General features: G+C 41.8%; 2 protein-coding genes across 6 annotated transcripts in view; both read left to right on the top strand.

Moving 5' to 3' along the window:
- The window catches only part of syk (spleen tyrosine kinase), a 40,888-nt gene extending 30,136 nt beyond the window's left edge, over positions 1 to 10,752 (top strand). For 3 of the 4 annotated variants that reach the window (XM_035391171.1, XM_035391169.1, XM_035391170.1), the window contains exons 7-14: positions 924 to 992; positions 3,468 to 3,540; positions 3,972 to 4,134; positions 5,411 to 5,620; positions 6,281 to 6,470; positions 7,287 to 7,427; positions 8,013 to 8,125; positions 8,380 to 10,752. In XM_035391171.1, coding sequence (XP_035247062.1) covers positions 924 to 992; positions 3,468 to 3,540; positions 3,972 to 4,134; positions 5,411 to 5,620; positions 6,281 to 6,470; positions 7,287 to 7,427; positions 8,013 to 8,125; positions 8,380 to 8,452 — 1,032 coding nt within the window. In that variant the 3' untranslated portion in view covers positions 8,453 to 10,752. The remainder of the gene's footprint in view (positions 1 to 923; positions 993 to 3,467; positions 3,541 to 3,971; positions 4,135 to 5,410; positions 5,621 to 6,280; positions 6,471 to 7,286; positions 7,428 to 8,012; positions 8,126 to 8,379) is intronic. The other variant, XM_035391172.1, reaches the window with a different exon arrangement.
- Positions 10,753 to 12,153: 1,401 nt separating this feature from the next.
- On the top strand, positions 12,154 to 14,157 carry lyrm7 (LYR motif containing 7). Of its 2 annotated transcripts, XM_035390309.1 has the most exons (6): positions 12,154 to 12,253; positions 12,571 to 12,643; positions 13,064 to 13,134; positions 13,249 to 13,330; positions 13,656 to 13,732; positions 13,817 to 14,157. In XM_035390309.1, the coding sequence occupies exons 1-5, from the start codon at positions 12,236 to 12,238 to the stop codon at positions 13,721 to 13,723; spliced, it is 312 nt and encodes a 103-aa protein (XP_035246200.1). In that variant the 5' UTR covers positions 12,154 to 12,235; the 3' UTR covers positions 13,724 to 13,732; positions 13,817 to 14,157. The 2 variants fall into 2 exon arrangements, with proteins under 2 accessions (XP_035246200.1, XP_035246199.1); XM_035390308.1 differs by having other exon boundaries at positions 13,656 to 14,157.
- Positions 14,158 to 18,953: the final 4,796 nt, after the last annotated feature.

The following is an 18,953-nucleotide window of genomic DNA, read 5'->3' as shown; positions in this document are numbered from 1 at the left end:
TATCTCATGCACAATAAGCAGTCTTTCTCGTGAATGATTGTTGTGTGGTATTTTTTAAACAACTGCCTCGCAAAATGTTACCCCTGGTGTTTCTGGTTTTGCTAGCTAAACTGTTCAAGAATAAAGCTGAGCTGGGTGTTAAAATAGCAATCAGAACAAGAAGAATAAAACAAAAACAAAGGAGATTTCATCAAAAAGGGCATAAAGGCTAAGGTTAGCCAACCTTAGATTGTGTTAATTACATTAGCTAGCTAGCTAACGCAACGTTACCTGATATTAGAGATGGATACTGTGCGCAACGTTGTCTAAACTAATGTTGTCTTTCTTGACATGGTCCGGTAGCTAGCGTTAGCTGTGCAAATAGCTATGTAATTTAGTAAAGTTACATTGTCATTAAATGTAATACGAAATCTACATCAACAAATAATATGATCTCTCATATTACACAAAAACTTTTTAGGGTTCCATAACTCCCCCAACCCCCCCCCCCCCCCCCCTTTCTCTGTTATTGTAACGCATGCAGACACCGGAAAAAACAGTATGCTGCTCACACACAAGTGAGTTGAAGAGCGAGCCTGTTGCGTTAGTTCCGCCTACCCTCTCTGGCGGACCAACCACTGATGGGTGATGAAAAACGCGTCACTAACTGTGCACCGCTTGTGATTTTTTCCCGGGAATGTCGCCACAGACACCAAGTTTTTTAATCATGAATTATGATAATAATAATAATAGCATAAATTAATATAAAAATAGGCTCAATCACCATTGTGTTACCCAATGCAGCGATAGATAGTGACTTAAAAGACATTTATTTTAATGAAAATCTTCAAGATTATTACTTTAACTCTGTGTGCAAATGGGTTTACAGTTGGTTCACATTTCAAAAGTTAACGTTTTCCCCTTTTTAAAATTGTGGTTTCTAGCAAGGTCTGGCTGATGGGATTTTCTCCAGAATCAAATCCTTCACCCTCCCCAATCCTGGCAGCAAAAAGGTGCACTAACACCACAGCCTGTGCCCCCTGCTGGTCGTGGTAGGAGTTACGCATGACTAACAATCTCACCAGCTAACTCACGTGTGGATCTCGCTACTAACATACTAGAACAACCTGGTCTCCTCCTCCTGAGGTCTCTGAACTGCTGTTATATTTATACTGTTGATATCGCGGTCTCGAATAAAAAGATAAAATAAGCGCTTATATTTAAAAAGTGGTTGAGAATTTGGTTATATTTTCTTGACATTTTTATTTCAAGAACATTTTAAATTTCCGTTCAGCCCAGTCCAGCTGTGAATGCTTTCAAAAAACCCCACTGGCACTCTAATGCCAGTTTCCACCACTGTGGAATCAGAGGGTTATGGTTTATATGGAGGCTATGGCATCAGTTATAAAATACAATTATATGCAACAACAAATTTAATTGATCTAATGGGCTTAAAAATTTATGAACTTATGGTAGGAATCAACGAGCATGTGTCCGGTGCAGCACAATGCCCAAAGCACAGTCGTGAAAGATTGCAAATAAACGCTTTCAGTATTACTAAATTAATTAAGCAGACAGCATTGGGGAGTCTATGGTGACGTCCAGACTTCCTTTTTAAATTTCGTGATGTAACGAACATGCCGAGTCAGAAGACAGCGAATACAAATCTGCCGCCTTCTCAGGTGCTTTGAGGTTTGGGCATCAGGTCCCAACTTACCTTTGCAGTTTAAGATGGGTTAACATGTACTTGTGCCAGAGATACTGTACCGCCAGCAAAGTTGGTTGTTTCACAAGTTAGCACCAAGAGTGTGATGTGGCATAAGCGCAAAGCACACGCGTCTTGAACGCCTTGAAGGGGCTTATTTTGAGACCGCTGACGGCGAGCTCGCTGAGCTTCATCTGGCTGACGCCAAAAATAAAGGAAGTCTTGTCTCAGAATCGTACTTTGCGCATTTCCCACCTCCCACCGCGAAAATAGTTCCAACGAACAACAGCTCTTAGTATGCTACAGCCAAACTAGCTCATGATCTTTTTGTTTATATGTAGTGTGTGGACTGCAGTGTTTACAGAAATTCAAATTGGACGTTTTCATTTGATTTTGTTCTCAAAGACAATCGGTTTAGACTAGTTGAGAGGGGTGTTAACAGACCGTTGCTTCAAAAAAAATTTTTTTTTTTTAAAAAAGCATGCATGCTCAGTCAACCTACCCTGTATAAATAAAGGTTCATAATTTTAGTAATGTGCCATGTAAGAGGGGTTAGTTTTAGTTTTAAATGTAGATGGCCATGTTTGGAGTGTTGGCTACAATTAGAATTGAGTATCTAGGAACGGCATGCTAAAAAAAATTAATAATAAATCTACTCCAATAAATAACAAATTCTACCCCATCTTCTGCCATAGCTAATAGCCAAGCTAATAATATAATAAAATAATAAATTCTTCAAATTTCTTTGTAGTTTGTTCTCGTTGATACGGGATGTCACCCCCTTCAGTGCTAATATATCTAAAAATAGATATATTATATTTATTTGTGACACATATAGTATGTCGCATATCATATGGACTGCATGAAGTAACCTCTGCAGCTGAGAGAAAATGACTCTTTGTTGAATCTTTGTTCAGTTTTGATGCCAATTAGGAAAGGGTTCAGTGACAGGAGGTAAAGACAATCCTGACATCATGTTGCCGTCATGTTTCTGAAAAACAGTGTTGGGCCTCGCACAGTGTGTTAATGATGTGGGTGTGGTCTGTATCAGTGCCTGTATTTGTGTGTGTGTGTGTGTGTGTGTTTGCATGTGTACACACACCAGATCTGGGATATATTTTAAAACAGGGGTTCCCAAGCTGTGGGTTGTGACCTCATGTAGGGTCACCTGATTTGAGGATGGGGTCACCTGAAATTTTAGAAAACTTAGAGAAAAGAGGCCATAAAGTATTGCCAGTGCTGTTGGGCAGGAGGCGTAGCCAAGCAAGCTTCTGAGCCTTACTAAACCTGGTGAGTAATCTATTTTGTGTTATTCTGTGATTACAGTCATTTAATTTCAACAGAGGCCAGAGATATGTGTGTGGGTAGAGAGTTGGGGATCGTGTATATCTGCGGAACGTTCACTTGTGAAAATGTTTGGGAAACCCTGCTTTAAACCCTTCTTTGGACACCTGTGAAATCCTAAAAATCTATTTTCACCAAGCAAAACTATTCTTTAAAAAGTTTTTTCCTTTTTTTGTGGGCACCATGTTTTGTTTATAATGGGGGTCTGCAGTAGAGGTTTCAGATTTTACTGGCGTCTAAAGAGTTCCAGATGTGTGTATGTCCCAGGACTGGGATTGGCCTGTGCGTTTTGCTTTTAGCCAATGAATGTGTTTCAGGTGCTGCTGATGCTGTCCGAACTGATAGCGCTCCTTGGTCGTGCACCCAGTTTGTGGGCCAATTTGCACCGCTATTTATTTTTTACATTTGTAAATTTTAATTTTTTTCTCACTAAAAACAGTTCATGACTCGTTTCCGCAACAAAACCACAGACAACCTCAACCCATATGCGACCAGACCTGAAAGTACCACAGGTAAGCACCAATTTAATCACAGATTTAAGCATTTGGCCTTACTTACTGAGATCATTTGCATTTAGAGTTTGCTTGGCCCTTACTGTAATGTCTTGCCTTGATTATATGTAAAGAGTTGTAAGGTGGCTAATGTATTGATTGTCTTTTAAGATAATGGAGTGTCTAATAAGATGGTGCAGATAGGTTTAGTATTAGAGAGTGTAAGTTGTTTGGACAGCCAGTGTGGTCAGTAAATCTCATCTTTTGTTTCTGAGTGAAGTAACCGCTTTGGGCTTTGAGCTTGAATTCGACCTTGAGATATCCTGCACCACCGAGCCTCCCTAAAATTATCACGGTACCTCAGAACGAATGAGCCTCGCTTGGTTTGGCGAGGGTGGTGACCTTCGAACGCCTCGCACGCGCGCGTGTGTGTCTCGTACGCCTGTACACAGTGGAGGCCTTGCCCATGGACACGAAGGTGTATGAGAGCCCGTACGCGGACCCGGACGAGCTGAGGACGGCCACCGTCGACCGGAAGCAGCTGGTCCTGGAGGACGGGGAGCTGGGCTCAGGGAACTTCGGGACGGTCCTCAAGGGCATCTACAAGATGAGGAAGTATGTGCCCACTGCGGCCCTCGGGCTGGGGTGTGCCCACTGCAGCCCTCGGGCTGGGGTGGCGGGGTGGCGGGGTGGCGGGGTGGGAGCATGGTTAAGCTGGCAGTATACTCAGTAAGAAGAAAGAACTTCAGGACTGAGAACCACTGGCGAACACGTCCACGAACACTGTTGTCGGTAATACTCAGTGAGAACACCGCACCGTTTAAAGTCACTCCACGCCGCTGGGGCGTGAATAATTACGAATAATTACGAGGCAGCTATTAACCGGGGCTGGAATCTCAACCAGACCTCCGTCTCACGGCTACGCCATGGATGTATAAAGAGAAGGGCTATGCGAGATCACAACACAAAACAAAAAGTTTAAAGTGGCTTTAGTTTATCTATCTATGCAAAAGAAGAAAAAAGGCGAAGAAGATGGTACGTTCGCCGTCTAAATCAGAGTAGGACGGGGAATGGAGAGTTTTGTCTGTACATTCGGCAAATGCAAGTTTAGACGAGGGGGTCCACTTTCTCTTATTTCGTATTTTTGTTCGTCAGTTGTTCTGATTGCTTCATTTTGCTCAAAAAGTTCTACTTCGTACGAAGTATACTGCCTACTTTAGAGCCGAGAGCCCAGGTGTGAGAGCTTATGCACCATCGGCCATTCTGAATCTGGAGAAAAGGGGACAAAAAAACTAAATTGAATTCAATCATTGAAAAAACTTCATTAGCACGAGGAACACACATTCAATGATGTTCGACCCTGGTACAGTACAGTTTTATGAAACAGTGGTACCTGCAGGATTCTTTTTGTAGAGTACACACCTGTATAGAGAGTGCTCACCTGTATGCAGAGTACTCACTTATATGTAGAGTACACACCTGTATGCAGAGTACTCACCTGTATGCGGAGTACTCACCTGTATGTAGAGTACACACCTGTATGCGGAGTACTCACCTGTATACGGAGTACACACCTGTATGTAGAGTACACACCATGCGTACTTTGGCAGCCTCTAGGATTTGTTTCTCCTTTTCATTTTATTAAATAACACATAGAAGTTTCTGACTGGAAAACACACAAAATGCAGCTGAATTTGAAACAAAACGACCCAGGCGTCTTCATTTACAACTCTTCAGTTACAAATGATTTCCTGTTGTCTGTCGCACCTGCGCACCTCGGGAGGGGGGGGGGGGGGGGGGGGGGGGGGGGGGGGGGGGGGGGGCAGTCCTGCACAGGCGCCGCCGGTATACAGGATTCTAATACCTGCCGTCTCTACTGCGCCCCCCGCAGGTCGGAGAAGCAGGTGGCGGTGAAGATCCTGAAGAACGACGACAACAACCCGGCGGTGCGGGAGGAGATGCTGCGGGAGGCCAGCGTGATGCAGCAGCTGGACAACCCCTACATCGTGCGCATGATCGGCATCTGCGAGGCCGAGAACCTCATGCTGGTCATGGAGCTGGCCGACCTGGGCCCGCTCAACAAGTTCCTGCAGAAGAACAGGTTGGTCCCCGGGAACCGAGGCCCTCCCGGGGGGGGCCAGAACCGGCCCTCACGGGGCCAGAACCAGCCCTCATGGGCTCCAAGAGATCCAGTATTTCGCAGTTTATCGCTAGTCAATACAAGCTGGCTCGATACTTGGATCCATTTTTTAAGAACTGTTTTCTACCGCGCTGCCATAGTTTTGCCACATCTTTCTTTGTGGAGCTTTGGTTACCCCGAGAACCACTCTAGTCTGCTTTGCAATGCAGGCCATTAATGGGGCCACAAAATTGGGGCCACAAAATTGGGGTCACAAATTGGGGCCGCAAAAAAAAGCAAAGTTGTGCTTTAAGGCACTGCTGTAGTGTGTTAGATGGGGCTCGTGTTATGGTTTCAAATCCCTGATGTGCTAGTGCAAAGTGAGGCCAGCACTCTATTGGGAAACATACAGTGGGGTCTAGTGTCAGTCAGGAGTGGAAGGTGTTTTGTAGTGGGCTGGGATTACAGTGATTGGTTAATCGGGCTCAAGGTCATTTGTTGAGCCGCACGTGAAAAATGTCTTCCACCGGCTCGTGTCTGTGCCAGCCCGACTCAACATTTTAAATTCTGTGCATTCGACCCCCGGAAAAAGCCAGCGTCCACCAAATGCACACTGAGCGGTGTTGCTCTCTCCCCCGACAGACACATACTGGTGCGGAACATCACTGAGCTGGTGCACCAGGTCTCCATGGGGATGAAGTACCTGGAGGAGCACAACTTCGTCCACAGGGACCTGGCAGCGCGGAACGTGCTGCTGGTGACCCAGCACTACGCGAAGATCAGCGACTTCGGCCTCTCCAAAGCCCTGACTGAGGAGGAGAACTACTACAAGGTACAGTAGGGTGTGCACGGTACTACAACGGAGAGTAGAATTTACACGGTACTACCAGGTAGAATAGGATGTGCACGGTACTACAAGGTGCAGTAGGGTGTACGTGGTTCTACAAGGTAGAGTAGGGTGTACATGGTAGCAGTGTAGCATAACGGTAAGGGAAGTGGGTTTGGGACTTAGTACACCTGAAATGCTTCAGTGAAGATATCCAGTTGTATAAATGGACTGTATGTCAGAAGAAAATTCTGAGTTGTAGCCACAGGTTTAATGGCTAAATGGAATTGTGCATCATTTGACCTGGTTCTCGTCCACTCACTGTGTACTGCATTGTCTGTAAGTTTAAATAACTAGCATGTAACCCTGCTGAAAATTCCAGCTAAGACCAGCTAGGATTATAAGCCGACCACAGCTGGTCTATGGCTGGTCAAAGCTGATTAAACTGGTTAAGCTGGTAGAGTAAGCTAGTAGCCAAACTGGTGGGCTAAGCTGATTATAGGCTGGTCAGCTGGTGAACAGCTGGTCGACCGGATAAAACCTGCTAGAAGTTTCGAAAACACGACTTAAACCAGCTCGACCAGCTTTGGGTGATTTAAGGTTGAATCTTCAGCTGGGAAGTAACACGGATAACTGGGCAAATTGCACCGTTCACTGCTAACCCCAGTGAACTCATTGGAAAAGTCTGATCATTATCTGTGTGACAGAATGAATTCAGAATCACGTGAAAGTCACATGATAGAAGTCACACTAATGGAGACCTCTGGCCCATGTTAAACACTCAGCTGGTTTTTTTAGCACGGTGCATGTGTCTCCTTCCAGGCCAAAGGTCACGGAAAGTGGCCGGTGAAATGGTACGCCCCGGAGTGCATGAACTACTTCAAGTTCTCCTGCAAGAGCGACGTGTGGAGTTTCGGGGTCCTGATGTGGGAGGCCTACTCCTTAGGCCTGAAGCCTTACAAGGTAAGGGGTCCTGATGTGGGAGGCCCACTCTTTAGTTACAGCGTAGCCTCAGAGAGCCTTGGAGGGGGGTTTCCCTGTACAAGCTGGGCTGTGTGAATCCGTTAAGCCCAAATCCAGAACCTAAGGACAGACAGAAAGAGACGTCTCCCGCATAGTTAATGGACGCCGAAACAAGCAGGTGCATTTTTAGATCCGCTTCAGAGAACCCTGGCGGGTAATATTATGTAACTTGCATGCTGTAAAATAAAAAATCAAATTTGAGCATCACATGAATGTAAAAAAAAATTTAATTATCAATTAAAAATAGTGATTAAATGCATATTTACATGCATATGTATATGTTCACAGTTAAATGCAAAAATATTGGGACAGTTACGCAATCTTTGTTGTTTTGGCTGTGCACTCCAGCACACTGGATTTGAACTGAACCAATGACTATGAGCTGAAAGTGCGGACTGTCAGCTTTAATTTGGGTGGCATTTACATCCATTTGTGTTGGGGGCAGTACAGCCCTTTTTGTACATACATGTGACAGACCACCAGACGCTTGGGTATTTTATGTACTGTATGTTTTGCTGTCGCCAGGGAATGAAGGGAGCTGAGGTCATTCAGATGATCGAGAGTGGGGAGAGGATGGCGGCTCCGGCCAACTGCCCCCCCGAGGTCTATAACCTCATGAAGATGTGCTGGACGTATAAGTAAGTCGCCATGGAAACTGCCGTGGCTCAGTCACAACATGCTACCAGTTCGGCCACAGCATGTACAGTAATTTATTTTTTCCACAAATGTTTGACACCATATATGGTCAATACAGTAGCTTTTAAGTCTCAGTATTAAATTGCACACTTAACCACTGCAGGGCCTGTGTATCCTTTCCTTGACATGCAACATGTGTGTGTGTGTGACGTGTGTGTGTGTGTGTGTGTGTGTGTGCTGCTTTTCTGTTTTTTAGGCCGGACGAGAGACCAGGATTCAGTATTGTTGAACGAAGACTTAGGGACTACTACTATGACATTTCACAGTGATCAACACTGCCTACCACCAGGGGGCAATGTTGCATCGTAGTCCAGATGACGGAACTGAAGATCAGAGCTTCAAATCTAGTGTCGGGTGTTTTCTGTTCCCTTCGTGAAGTTACATTATTTGAGTTGCTTTGGGAAAAAACAAAATATTTCTAATTCTTATTTTATATGAGAATGTAGATGTGTGCTGATCAGGTAAGTCCCAGATGCATCACCAGAACTTGAAAGGCATAATACTGTGGAAATATTTGAAGATACGTATTGCAACTGCACATTCAAAATTTTACGGTAAAACGGGGTACTGATTGATTACTCTTTTTTGACAGTTGGTTATTCAGTTACATTTATTTAGTTTTTTGAATATGCATTTTTACCCTTCATTAATTTTAGTTTTTTAGCTTTGGTATTTCAATAGTTTTTTCTGCAAATGACTTATAAGTGTTTTTCATATTTCTGGATTAGTGGTTCTTAACTCCAGTTTGCATTTGCAAGGCACAATCTGTAACTGCATTATTCGGTTTTCTCGTATAGCGCTTTTTTGCAGGCACACAGTCACAAAGACGCTTTTCAGGAAAGCGAGGAATGGGAAAATGGGAAAACCGGGAATCAAAAATTCAGGAAAGCCTGAATCCCGGAAATCCCAGCAAGCGAGGCAAAAAATTGGGGGGGGGGGGGGGGGGGGGGGGGGGGATTGGGGGCAGATGTCCCAGGGAAGAGAGACAGGAAAGGGAAAAACATTTCTGATAATTATTTTGTTAATTACATCAGTTAGGTTAGGTATGCTGGAGTTGGCGACCGAGGCGCTGGCCTCCGAAGTGGCGTTGGTCCCCGGGCGCTGCACTGTGGCTGCCCGGTGCACAGCTGAAAAGCTTGTGCTGGTTGGTGCTTGGATGGGAGACCTTGTGGTCTTCCCTGAGGAGCGAGCGTGAGGATGGGGACGCTGCCCCGTAGGAGGTGCCATCTCTCAGACGAGACGTTAAACCGAGGCCCTGACTCACCGTGGTCTCAGCAGCTCCCACAGGACGTCTTAAACGCGAGCGTCCTCCCAGAATTCATAGCCCAGCTCTCTCATCCAGCCACTTAATCTTCCTCTGGTTTAACTGGAAAACTCTCCCTCCTTCCCCACCTCACCCGATGCCCCCCCCCGCCACCCCCCTTTCACTGTGAAGTGAGGAGACAGATGCTGGATGAATTCAATACGCCGTTGTTATTTAGAGAAGGAAAAAAATCCGGGGCACTCTTCTTTAGAACACACTTAATAAAATGCGTTTGTTCCATGGTAATTATAGTGGACCATACATTTTGGCAAATCGTTAATTGGAACATGCCGTAGAATACAGCCGTTTTATTAAGTGCATTCTATAGAATGGTTTTTTTTTTTGGTTTTTTTTTAGAGTGCCTTGCTTTTTCACCTGTGTATTGCTTTCCCCAATACCAAAGAGCACCTTCTGTCACTATCTGTTGGCGTTGGACAAGATTGTGTACTCAGGTACCGCTCCTTACTGTGTGTTTCTTCGTTCTACTTCCTTATTATTTAATGCAGCCCGGGGGTTGAGAACTACAGATCTGTATGGATTGTGTTTTCTTTTCTGAGACTGAAAATGCTATTTTTCCACATTACTTTTTGTGAATAGGTAAGCAACGAATGTGATGGTACGCTGGGGTTGTGGTGGTGGAGAATGTTGATTGTGAGTTTGGGTGTCATATTAGTCCCACTCATGTCACTGGATCAGAAATGCAGGAAAAGTGTCCCTCTCATATCACATACCTTTACCGTATCATACTGAGATCAAACAATGTCATTGTAAGCTTGTCACAGAATTTACAAATGAGAGGTAACACTTAAGTGTAATCAGTTGGACTTTTTTTTATTTTTACTGTTTAAATGTAAAAAAGAAAAATCTGACTTAAGTCATTATGTATTGTCCTTTATCATCTATGTGGGGAATATGTTTCTTCAGCTGATAATGAAAGTAATTAGTTGTAAAACTATTATAATTATTTAATTATTTGTAAGTTGCAGAACATCATCTGTTTGGAACCCCAGCGTCAAGCCTAAAAAATGAAAGTACAATGTTTAATATAATAACAAAATGACAGTAGATCAGATTATTCAGAACATTTTCATCATGGTTAGACTTCTGGGGAATGTGCTTTCTTTTGGCATTTTCAATCCTAATTATTCTTAAGTCTGAGGCAGAAAAACAGAGATATGTCTTTTGTATGCTGTACAGAGCAATGGCAAAGTGGGATATATGATACAACTGCATGTGCTTTAAATAAAATGCTTTATTTTAAAACAGTAGGTTTGCAGAGTGAGTGGTATGTGCCATGGTTTGGTAACTCAGCCTGTGTCTCAAGCTGTCGCATGACCCAAACACATCTCTGGCCATATAAGAAGAGCGCAAATAAACTTTTTGGCTGGACCGCAACAGCGGGGCCAACCCTACAAACGCGACTGTCTGTGACTGACTGACTGAGTGAATGACTGAGCGAGTGGTGAAGTTACGCCATTGGTCGGCCGAGTTGTTAAGTCACACCATTGGTGTGTCAGGTCCAGCCATGTACTAGGTTTTAACCTGGTCTTGTTTTGTGTCTGATGAAATGTATGTACAAAAAAAAGACTAATAAAAAAACGGACAGTGCAACTAAAAACAAAGCCACTCCCTGATTAAACAAATGATCTATCTGCTGGCAGGACAGAGCCAATTTTTTGTCAGCATGGTGAGATTGGTTCATGAAAATTGCAGAGAGGCTGTCGATTGGCTACTTATCTGACAACAAAGTTCATGCTGTCAGCGCAGAATTACCTGTGTCCTAACACGGGATTGCCTCACGATAACCGCATGTTTTGCACACATTTGTTCATTTCCACCGATGCTGCCTTAACTTGTTCTTCGTGTTCGCTACTCGTTTACAGTTTAGATGAGCGCTGATCATATCATTTCACGCTATAAGCGATGCCCTGAATATTTATTAAGTAAAATTATGCGTGACTCAAGTGCAATTTAGTGACTCGGGTGTCTCTAGACGTCTGACGTTCACACACATGCACAACGCTAAACAAAAGCGGCATCTCAGAAATCAACACACAAATCTGCCTGCATATTCAATTATTGATATAAAAATGATCCCATGTTAAAAATAAACTTTCAACAGTATGTTTCACTGGAAGTAAACAAGCCATATCCCATAGCAATTACACCTGCTGTCTTCATAGCGTCAACAGAAAGTCGTTGTGATGAATGTATGATGGAGAGCTTGGTAATGTATATTATGTAGATTTTCTCACGTTATACGCCATTTGTTTCAACTCTCAAAAATATTCAGCAGCTTCACCTCATGAAATACATAGTGTGTTTGTGTTGTAGGAAATTAAAAAGCAAACACATCTTCCATACGACCAATGCACAGTATATTAATGAAGAACCAGTACAATATGAATAGTAAAGCTATTATAAATAGTAATAGCAGATTAAATGGCACCATACAGTATGAAACAGTTTAGTGTCAATACATGCGAATGCTAACAGGAAAAGGACTGACAGACGTATTTCCATTTCAAATTGTTGAAGTTCTGTGGGGTAGCTAAATTACGCAAGTATACGGAAGTTTTAGCCGTGGAAGTAAATATTTTAGCCGACGACCTCGTCTCAACACTCCACTACAGTAGGTGGCGGTAATGTAACGATGGTCGGGTAACTGGCCGCTATTAAATATTACCGAAGAAGAAGAGGACGCATCACGCTTTGACAGCGGCACAGCTTTCAGATATTCGAAGTCAACATGGAGTCGCGCTTGAAGGTGAGAAGGGGGAACAGTTATCAGAGGTGGCTAGCTATATTGACCAGGTCTCCTTTTGTCTTTTCACTGTGCACGTCAGGAATTAGATCGTTGACTATCTTGTGGTTTTTTTGTATTTAAAAAAAGTGTTCTTTGTGTCATTTCCTTGCTTGTCAACAGATGCCAGATGAACTTCACTGCAGCCAACTCTCATAATATTCAAAAGAAACTTAACTGGTTGGCAGGCTTACCTTGAGTGAACCTTACTCGTGTTGGTGTATGGTTTTTTGAACTGCCAGTGTTCTTAGCCAAACATCACGTTTGTCCATTTTGCACAGGTCTTAAGAGTTTTTAAGGCCCTCCACAAAACGAGAATGGATGTGTTCAGAGACGATATTCGTGCTTTGACAGGTATGTTCACATTGTCTTATTGTTGATTGGTTATCGTAACTAAACGTTACGTTTCATATGTCCTGTTGTTTTTGCTAGCTAAGCGCCTGGTTTGCTTGCTAAATTAATGTGCATTTTTGAACATTAGCTGTCTAGGGTTAATAGATATCAGCAAGGTTGGTGGCTAGCTACTTTATCACGCTTAAGAGTGGTGGCCAGCTGCAGATCTTCATTAGAACGTTCCTTGGGGTTGTTCGCTATATTGCTACTCTCTGTGAATGCTTTTGGTGGTATTTTATCGTGGCACTGGTTACATGTAATGTCACTACATGCTGCTAACATAGCTAGGGTGTTATGTCACTTTACCTAAAATCAAAACAAAATGTTTGTGATGATGGCTGCTATTTATTCATCAGTGTATTCATTATTAATCCCCCAAAGCTGCAAGACAGAAAATAAACGAAGAGTTTAGAAAAAACAAAGAAGAAACTTCAGACGAAAAAATAAATCAGGTACTGTTTTTTGAAACGCGTAAATTGAATTTGTCTTGCTGACTTGTTGAATTTTGTACGGTTTTTAAGTATTAATGTACTGTAAGTGTTGCCATTACAATTTTTCCCCCCAAGATGATCAAAATGGCATCAGATGTTGACATTGTTCTTCGCAAGACAGTAATACAGGGAGTTCATGTGGACGACAATAAGATTTGTAAGTTAAATAAGTTTGGTTTCTTTCAGATTTAGTGTTCAACGTGTCTGTAATGTGTACATTTTTCTTTGTTGCTGGAGTTTAATTTCTCTAAATATTTATTAAACCAATCCGAATTCCAGAATTTAATCATCATTTTATGTCAATTAATCCTTAAGTTTTCATTCTGCTTTACTTGACATTTCTTAAGCTGTGTTTTTTTTTTTTAATTGTAAAGAAAGAGAATGCATGTGTGTGTGTATAGATAGATGACAGTTTGATTAATAGAACATTTGGTGGTTCAGAAGAATAAAATGGCGTCTGATTCTCCGTTACCTTCTTGCAGTGCTTCGGCCCAGAGAAGAGTTGCTCCTGGAAAATACACCCTATCTTGACGACCCCAAGAAGACCTGATTTTTAAAGGTGCTTCCTGTAGAATCTGTGTTTTGGAAGAGGAGGGGGGGGGGAGTCATGCGGCTTCCATTCTAATTTATTCTTTTGGGACAGTGACTACAGAGGAACGGACCTCTCTGCACTTGGATGAGTAATGTTATTTTCTTCCCTCGTTACTATGTAAACTGCTTTTCCAACCAATCAAGCCTGTTGTTTGAAAGAAGAAGAAACGCTGCTTTATTCTTTCTTTTTTTATATCAAATTTGTCAGATTTAGCTTGTTGTAATTATTATTGTTTTTATTATTATTATTATTATTATTATTAATATACATTTTGTTTGCTTTAATTTGCAGAGTAAACTTGAATAAATGTCTGTGGTACACATAAAACTGCCACCTCCTGCGTTGTTTTGCGGAGGGGATTGAGTTGTTTGTGTGGTTCAGCCCTGTGAGAACTCGGTGTGATTTAATTGATTTATTGAACTATCAGGATTCGCACAAAACCGTGTTTGTTTTGACTGCTGCGTGTTGCAGTGACACACTGTAGTACTGTTTGTGTGTAAGAGCACAGAGAGAAGGTCATTGAGTGCATATCAAGCATACCCCGCTTACAAACCCCCTATTCTCCAGAAACAACGGACAGCCTACCGCCCAGTATTCTCTCCCAACAGCTCACACCAGTGGGAGGTGAGTGCAGCTGGCCTAGAGCTGCCACCCTTGGGTCTTTCCCAGGCTTGGTTATAGGGACAACCAGGGGCGTAACCAGGACCAAAAAACTAGCCCCCTAAACCCAGATTTTATTAAAAATGTCCAAAACCTTTCAATTTACTGAATACAATTATTAAACAAAGCCTTGCATGCAGACATAATTTCAAAGTCTCCCTGGAAAAAGTGCATGCTCTCTGGTAACACGAATGAACGCAAGCAGATGATGGTTTTTTTCAACCCCACTAGTATCTAGTCATCAGGCTTGAAAGCTAAATCAAAACTAGGTTTATTAATCAGATAGACTTTTTCCTCTGGATGATAGCCTGATCCTGACTTGCGTGCACAACTGCAACGCGAGTCAATCCGTCTCCAGCTGAGATACAAAGGAAAACTAAACAAGTAGTGTTTCAGTTTAACAAGCTGCAAACCCCACTCATGGTTTTCTTTTTAAAAATATAATAGAAATGATGATGAACAATGCAGTGAAGCAAATCAATATGTGTGGGGCATTCCCTGCCAAAACTTGCATACCTGCCATCCAACCTTTAGATTTTACTGTCAGTAATTTTCCGTAAGTTCTCTTTTGTCCTGATGTCACCCTGGCTGACACTAGGTGGCAGTGTTCTTCTATGTTTCACATAAGTCTGCTATAGGACAGTAAATCGAGGTTTGCTTAAAGTGCTCAACTTTGGCCTGGTTCCCAACTGGCACATCCTTTTGTTGTATTGATACAGTATCCCAAATTATTTACCATTTTAAATAATATTCACTATGGATACCTACACTGTACTTGGTAAACATCTCTTCTGGAAATAGGGCGTGCTCCAAACTGTGTTTGTAGCTTGCCTTAGTTGTAAACCCTAAAGTGTTCTGGCTTCATTAATACTGAACATTTGAATAGTGCCAGTCTGAAACTGTAGAGGTACTCTGCTCATGACACTGAGATTTTTTTTTTAAAACACACATTTCTGTTAGCGTTATTTTTGTCAGCTTCAGACCATTTTCCGCAATTCCTTTTGAAGGTGACTTTCAAAGGCCTGTCAGTTCTGCTAAATCAGCAGATGGATACGCCAGATTCTCCAGTGTGAATTGTTTGTGTTATTGGGGCTTGTTTAAACTTGTTCTTGAAAATGATTTATCACCAATATTGACAAGGCAGGCAATATATTTGCTGAAAGAGTCTCACTTTGACTGCAGGAGAAGTCCTTGACTGGGTGTTGGTTGAAAAGTACCTGTAAAATATAGCAGATATCACTGACCAGGATGTTTTCCATTTTTTCACCTTTCACCTGCAATGTCATGCCAGGTGTTCTAGTACAGGGCCCTCCAAAATTGTTAACATTATTAATTAAAAATTTACAAAAGAGACTTCATGACATAATAGTAGTACTGAGAAATATATTTTAATTCACAACCATGTGGTGTTTTTGGTTGTTTCAACAGAATCAACACACAAAAAAAAAACTTTTCTCAAACTCTAAATATGAGATTGGTAAACATGTTTGGGTGGCTGGGGGGGGGGGGGGTCTTAGACCATTCCTCCAAACTGAATCTTTCATGATCCTTCAGATCTGTTGGTCTGCACTTACGAAATTCAAACCACAAGTTTTAGATTGGGTTCAAATCTAGACTGTTACCGAAGAGATGGCCACTACCGAAGCAATCCATTTCATGGCTGATTCTGAGGTATGCTTGGGTTCACTGTCTTGCTGAAAGATCGGCTTGTGGCCAAGTTTGAACCTGGCAGAGAGAACCAGTTTATTTTTATTTTTTATTTATTTATTTTTTTTCCCCAATTGACTTGGTTGTTGCTGGAGTTCATAATTCCATTGACCTTAACAAGAGTCCCAGGTCCAGTAGATACTAAATGACACCATAGCATCAATGATCCACCACCATTTTTCACTAGAGGCAGGGCTGTTGCTAGTGGGGTGAAAGATGGTGAAAATTCTAGGGGCCCACGGCTAAAAAAAAATAAAAATAAAAATTTTATTCCATATTTAATAGAAATATTATTTCAGGGGGCCCAGAATCCCTAGCTTCTCAAGCAACCTGTGGCTAACCTAATAGAGTTCAAGAAAAGCCAAATGGTCTGTAGCATCAGGTGTATTAATTGCGATAACTCCAAAATCATATGATGCGGTAAGGTGAGCAGTGTCAAAAATCATGATAATTATGCCAATCACAAATAAATTGTTTGGTAAAGTAGTTGCATATTGAAGCTCACCCACAGTGTTTCATAAACACCTGGACAAAGTCAAATCCTTTCAGACCTCTCAAACAGGTTAACAATGATACACAAACCCCAGGGACGCTGGAACATGTTTTTAAAGTAATTCGCAATTTTGCAATTGGCTTTATTAAAGTGATTACAAATTTGATAAACACTGGCAAGAAACCTTTGTTTAGTTGCAGTAATCCTCTGTAGTTCTTTATTGTCTATAGCTTTGAAGCTGGCTTGGCAAGCGTAATCACATACAGTAGCCTGTGCTGAGTTTGATTTGCCATCATTCATTCCAGTGGACACCTTCTCTTCACTTAAAAAGAGAAAGGTCCAGATTAATTAACTCTACATTGATCTCATAATTCATATCTCCCATTCTCCAGTCGTGTCCTTGTCTTTCTTTTATGTGGAGGCAATCTCTTTAAGAGCTACAGCAGACAGAAAATCATTAGCTTCCATTTGGCGAAGGCGGCAAATTGTGCTGTCTATCTGCATTTCTCTGGTTGCTTATTTAGTTTTTTTAAATGTTTTCTTGTGCCCCTCCTTTCCCTGAGGTAGTATCTTGTATCGTATTTATCTCTATGATTGCACTCGCACATTATACTGAAATATGATAAGGCTATGCAATAGGACATTGGCAAATAGACAGAATAAATTGTGTGTTCATCAGTATTGCTTTAAGTTGCTAATGTGAATGTAACAGGAGTGGAATTTCGACTGCTAAACTTACATTAATTATTTATGCACTTAGACGTACAAAAACAATTGTTTAAAAAAAGGAAATAAAATCAGAACAACACAGAGACATGCATAGGCTTATGGGGTAATAGTCTTTGTAAGTACCCTCTTAGAAGCAGTTATGTTTCACAGGTAGTGATTTAAAAAATGATTCACTAATGGAAGCACTACCTCAATACCACAATAAAACGCCCATACCCACTTGAATGTAATTAGCCAGTCGTAGAGATGTGGTGTAATCCTAGTGCAGAAGTGTAGCCTAATGCAATCAGGCGGACCGCAAAAGACTTTGCTGATGGATGTAATCATGCGGTGCGAAGCAATGCCAAGACAAAGAGGCCACGTGATCGGTTTTCTTCGGAATACTGAGGAGGATGGGAGCAGCGTATGATACTCCTGTGACTTTGATAAGCAGGAAAATGTCTGCTAAACAGATTTTTTTTTATTTTTTTTATTTTTTTCATTTTTAACAGACATACAGTTTACACGTGTTTCACAGGAGCGTGGCTGTGGTTAAGACGGATATATTTCTTGACGCAAAATATTCACTGATCTATATAGGCTATATAAAGTTTAGCCGTTGATTAAACCGCATTTCAACATGTAGTCGTTTACATGACGTTGAAACAACGACTAGGCTATGATATAGCCATCTACTAAACTATAGCCTACTTTTCAACAAAATTTACCAAAGTTCTATCTTAGCCGTTGAAAGTCATCTGGGCGTCTATTATACGGGTTTTAAACTGAAAATCGCTTACTGGGATTGTATCGCAGAGGGGGGGGGGGGGGGGGGGGGGGGGGGGGGCGCGGAGGGGTTAGTCTGTGACAGTGAGCCGGCTGTGTTTCGGATTCCACTTCACCTTAAAAGGCAGTTAAGTTCCACGACACGCGTATGAGCACAAACATAAAAATAGTTTTGCTCTTTCTAAAGAGTTCTTCATACTGAAGCTTCTCCGGCTCGGTGCAAGATTACAAATAGACCTATTTTAAGTTAAAACGTTCACATTTACTGGATACGTCTTTCTGACAAGATTTCTCTGATTTTTATTTATTTATTTATTTATTTATTTTTTTTACATTCTTTCTTTGTTGAACAATAGCCGTGTTTGACTTGAATGATATAAGTTAGTTTCCTCCTAGCATGTTGATGGTGAAATCTCAGGTGTGACGCTGCCTGTGTGGCTTAACTGCATAACTGCCTAAACATGCTAACGTCCTTCACATTTTTTGTGCCAGCACAGCAAAGTGATGGTACTCTGTAGAATGTTTTTGTAGTTGCTGTTTTATTGGACAATTGTTTTGATTTTGAAAGTAATATGTTAGGTAAAGATCCACGACATTCCTCCCAGTTCAGCTCCTATAAAGCTCCCATGAAGTATATGTCCAAATCAAAACATCCATTTACACCTCCCCTGAATGCTTACTTATTAAAACCGTTAAATACCGATAAAGATAAACCATAACATTAAAATGTAATGGCTTTAGTTCAGATATGGGAACAAATAACGTTTTATGGGAGACAGGGTACAGTCAACTGCTTCTGACGTTCACTGTTCCACCATGGGAGGCGCTGTTCTC

Source organism: Anguilla anguilla, chromosome 14, assembly GCF_013347855.1.
Source record: "Anguilla anguilla isolate fAngAng1 chromosome 14, fAngAng1.pri, whole genome shotgun sequence".
Lineage (NCBI taxonomy): Eukaryota > Metazoa > Chordata > Actinopteri > Anguilliformes > Anguillidae > Anguilla > Anguilla anguilla.
The sequence above is the reverse complement of the archived record's forward strand: the minus strand, read 5'-3'. Positions and strand labels throughout refer to the sequence as shown.

What these genes read in the sequence shown, in the direction of transcription:
- lyrm7 (XM_035390309.1), top strand. An exon ending in CGATATTCGTGCTTTGACAG is followed by an intron (nt 12,644 to 13,063) that starts GTATGTTCACAT and finishes AATCCCCCAAAG; the next exon opens with CTGCAAGACAGAAAATAAAC. An exon ending in TGTGGACGACAATAAGATTT is followed by an intron (nt 13,331 to 13,655) that starts GTAAGTTAAATA and finishes ACCTTCTTGCAG; the next exon opens with TGCTTCGGCCCAGAGAAGAG.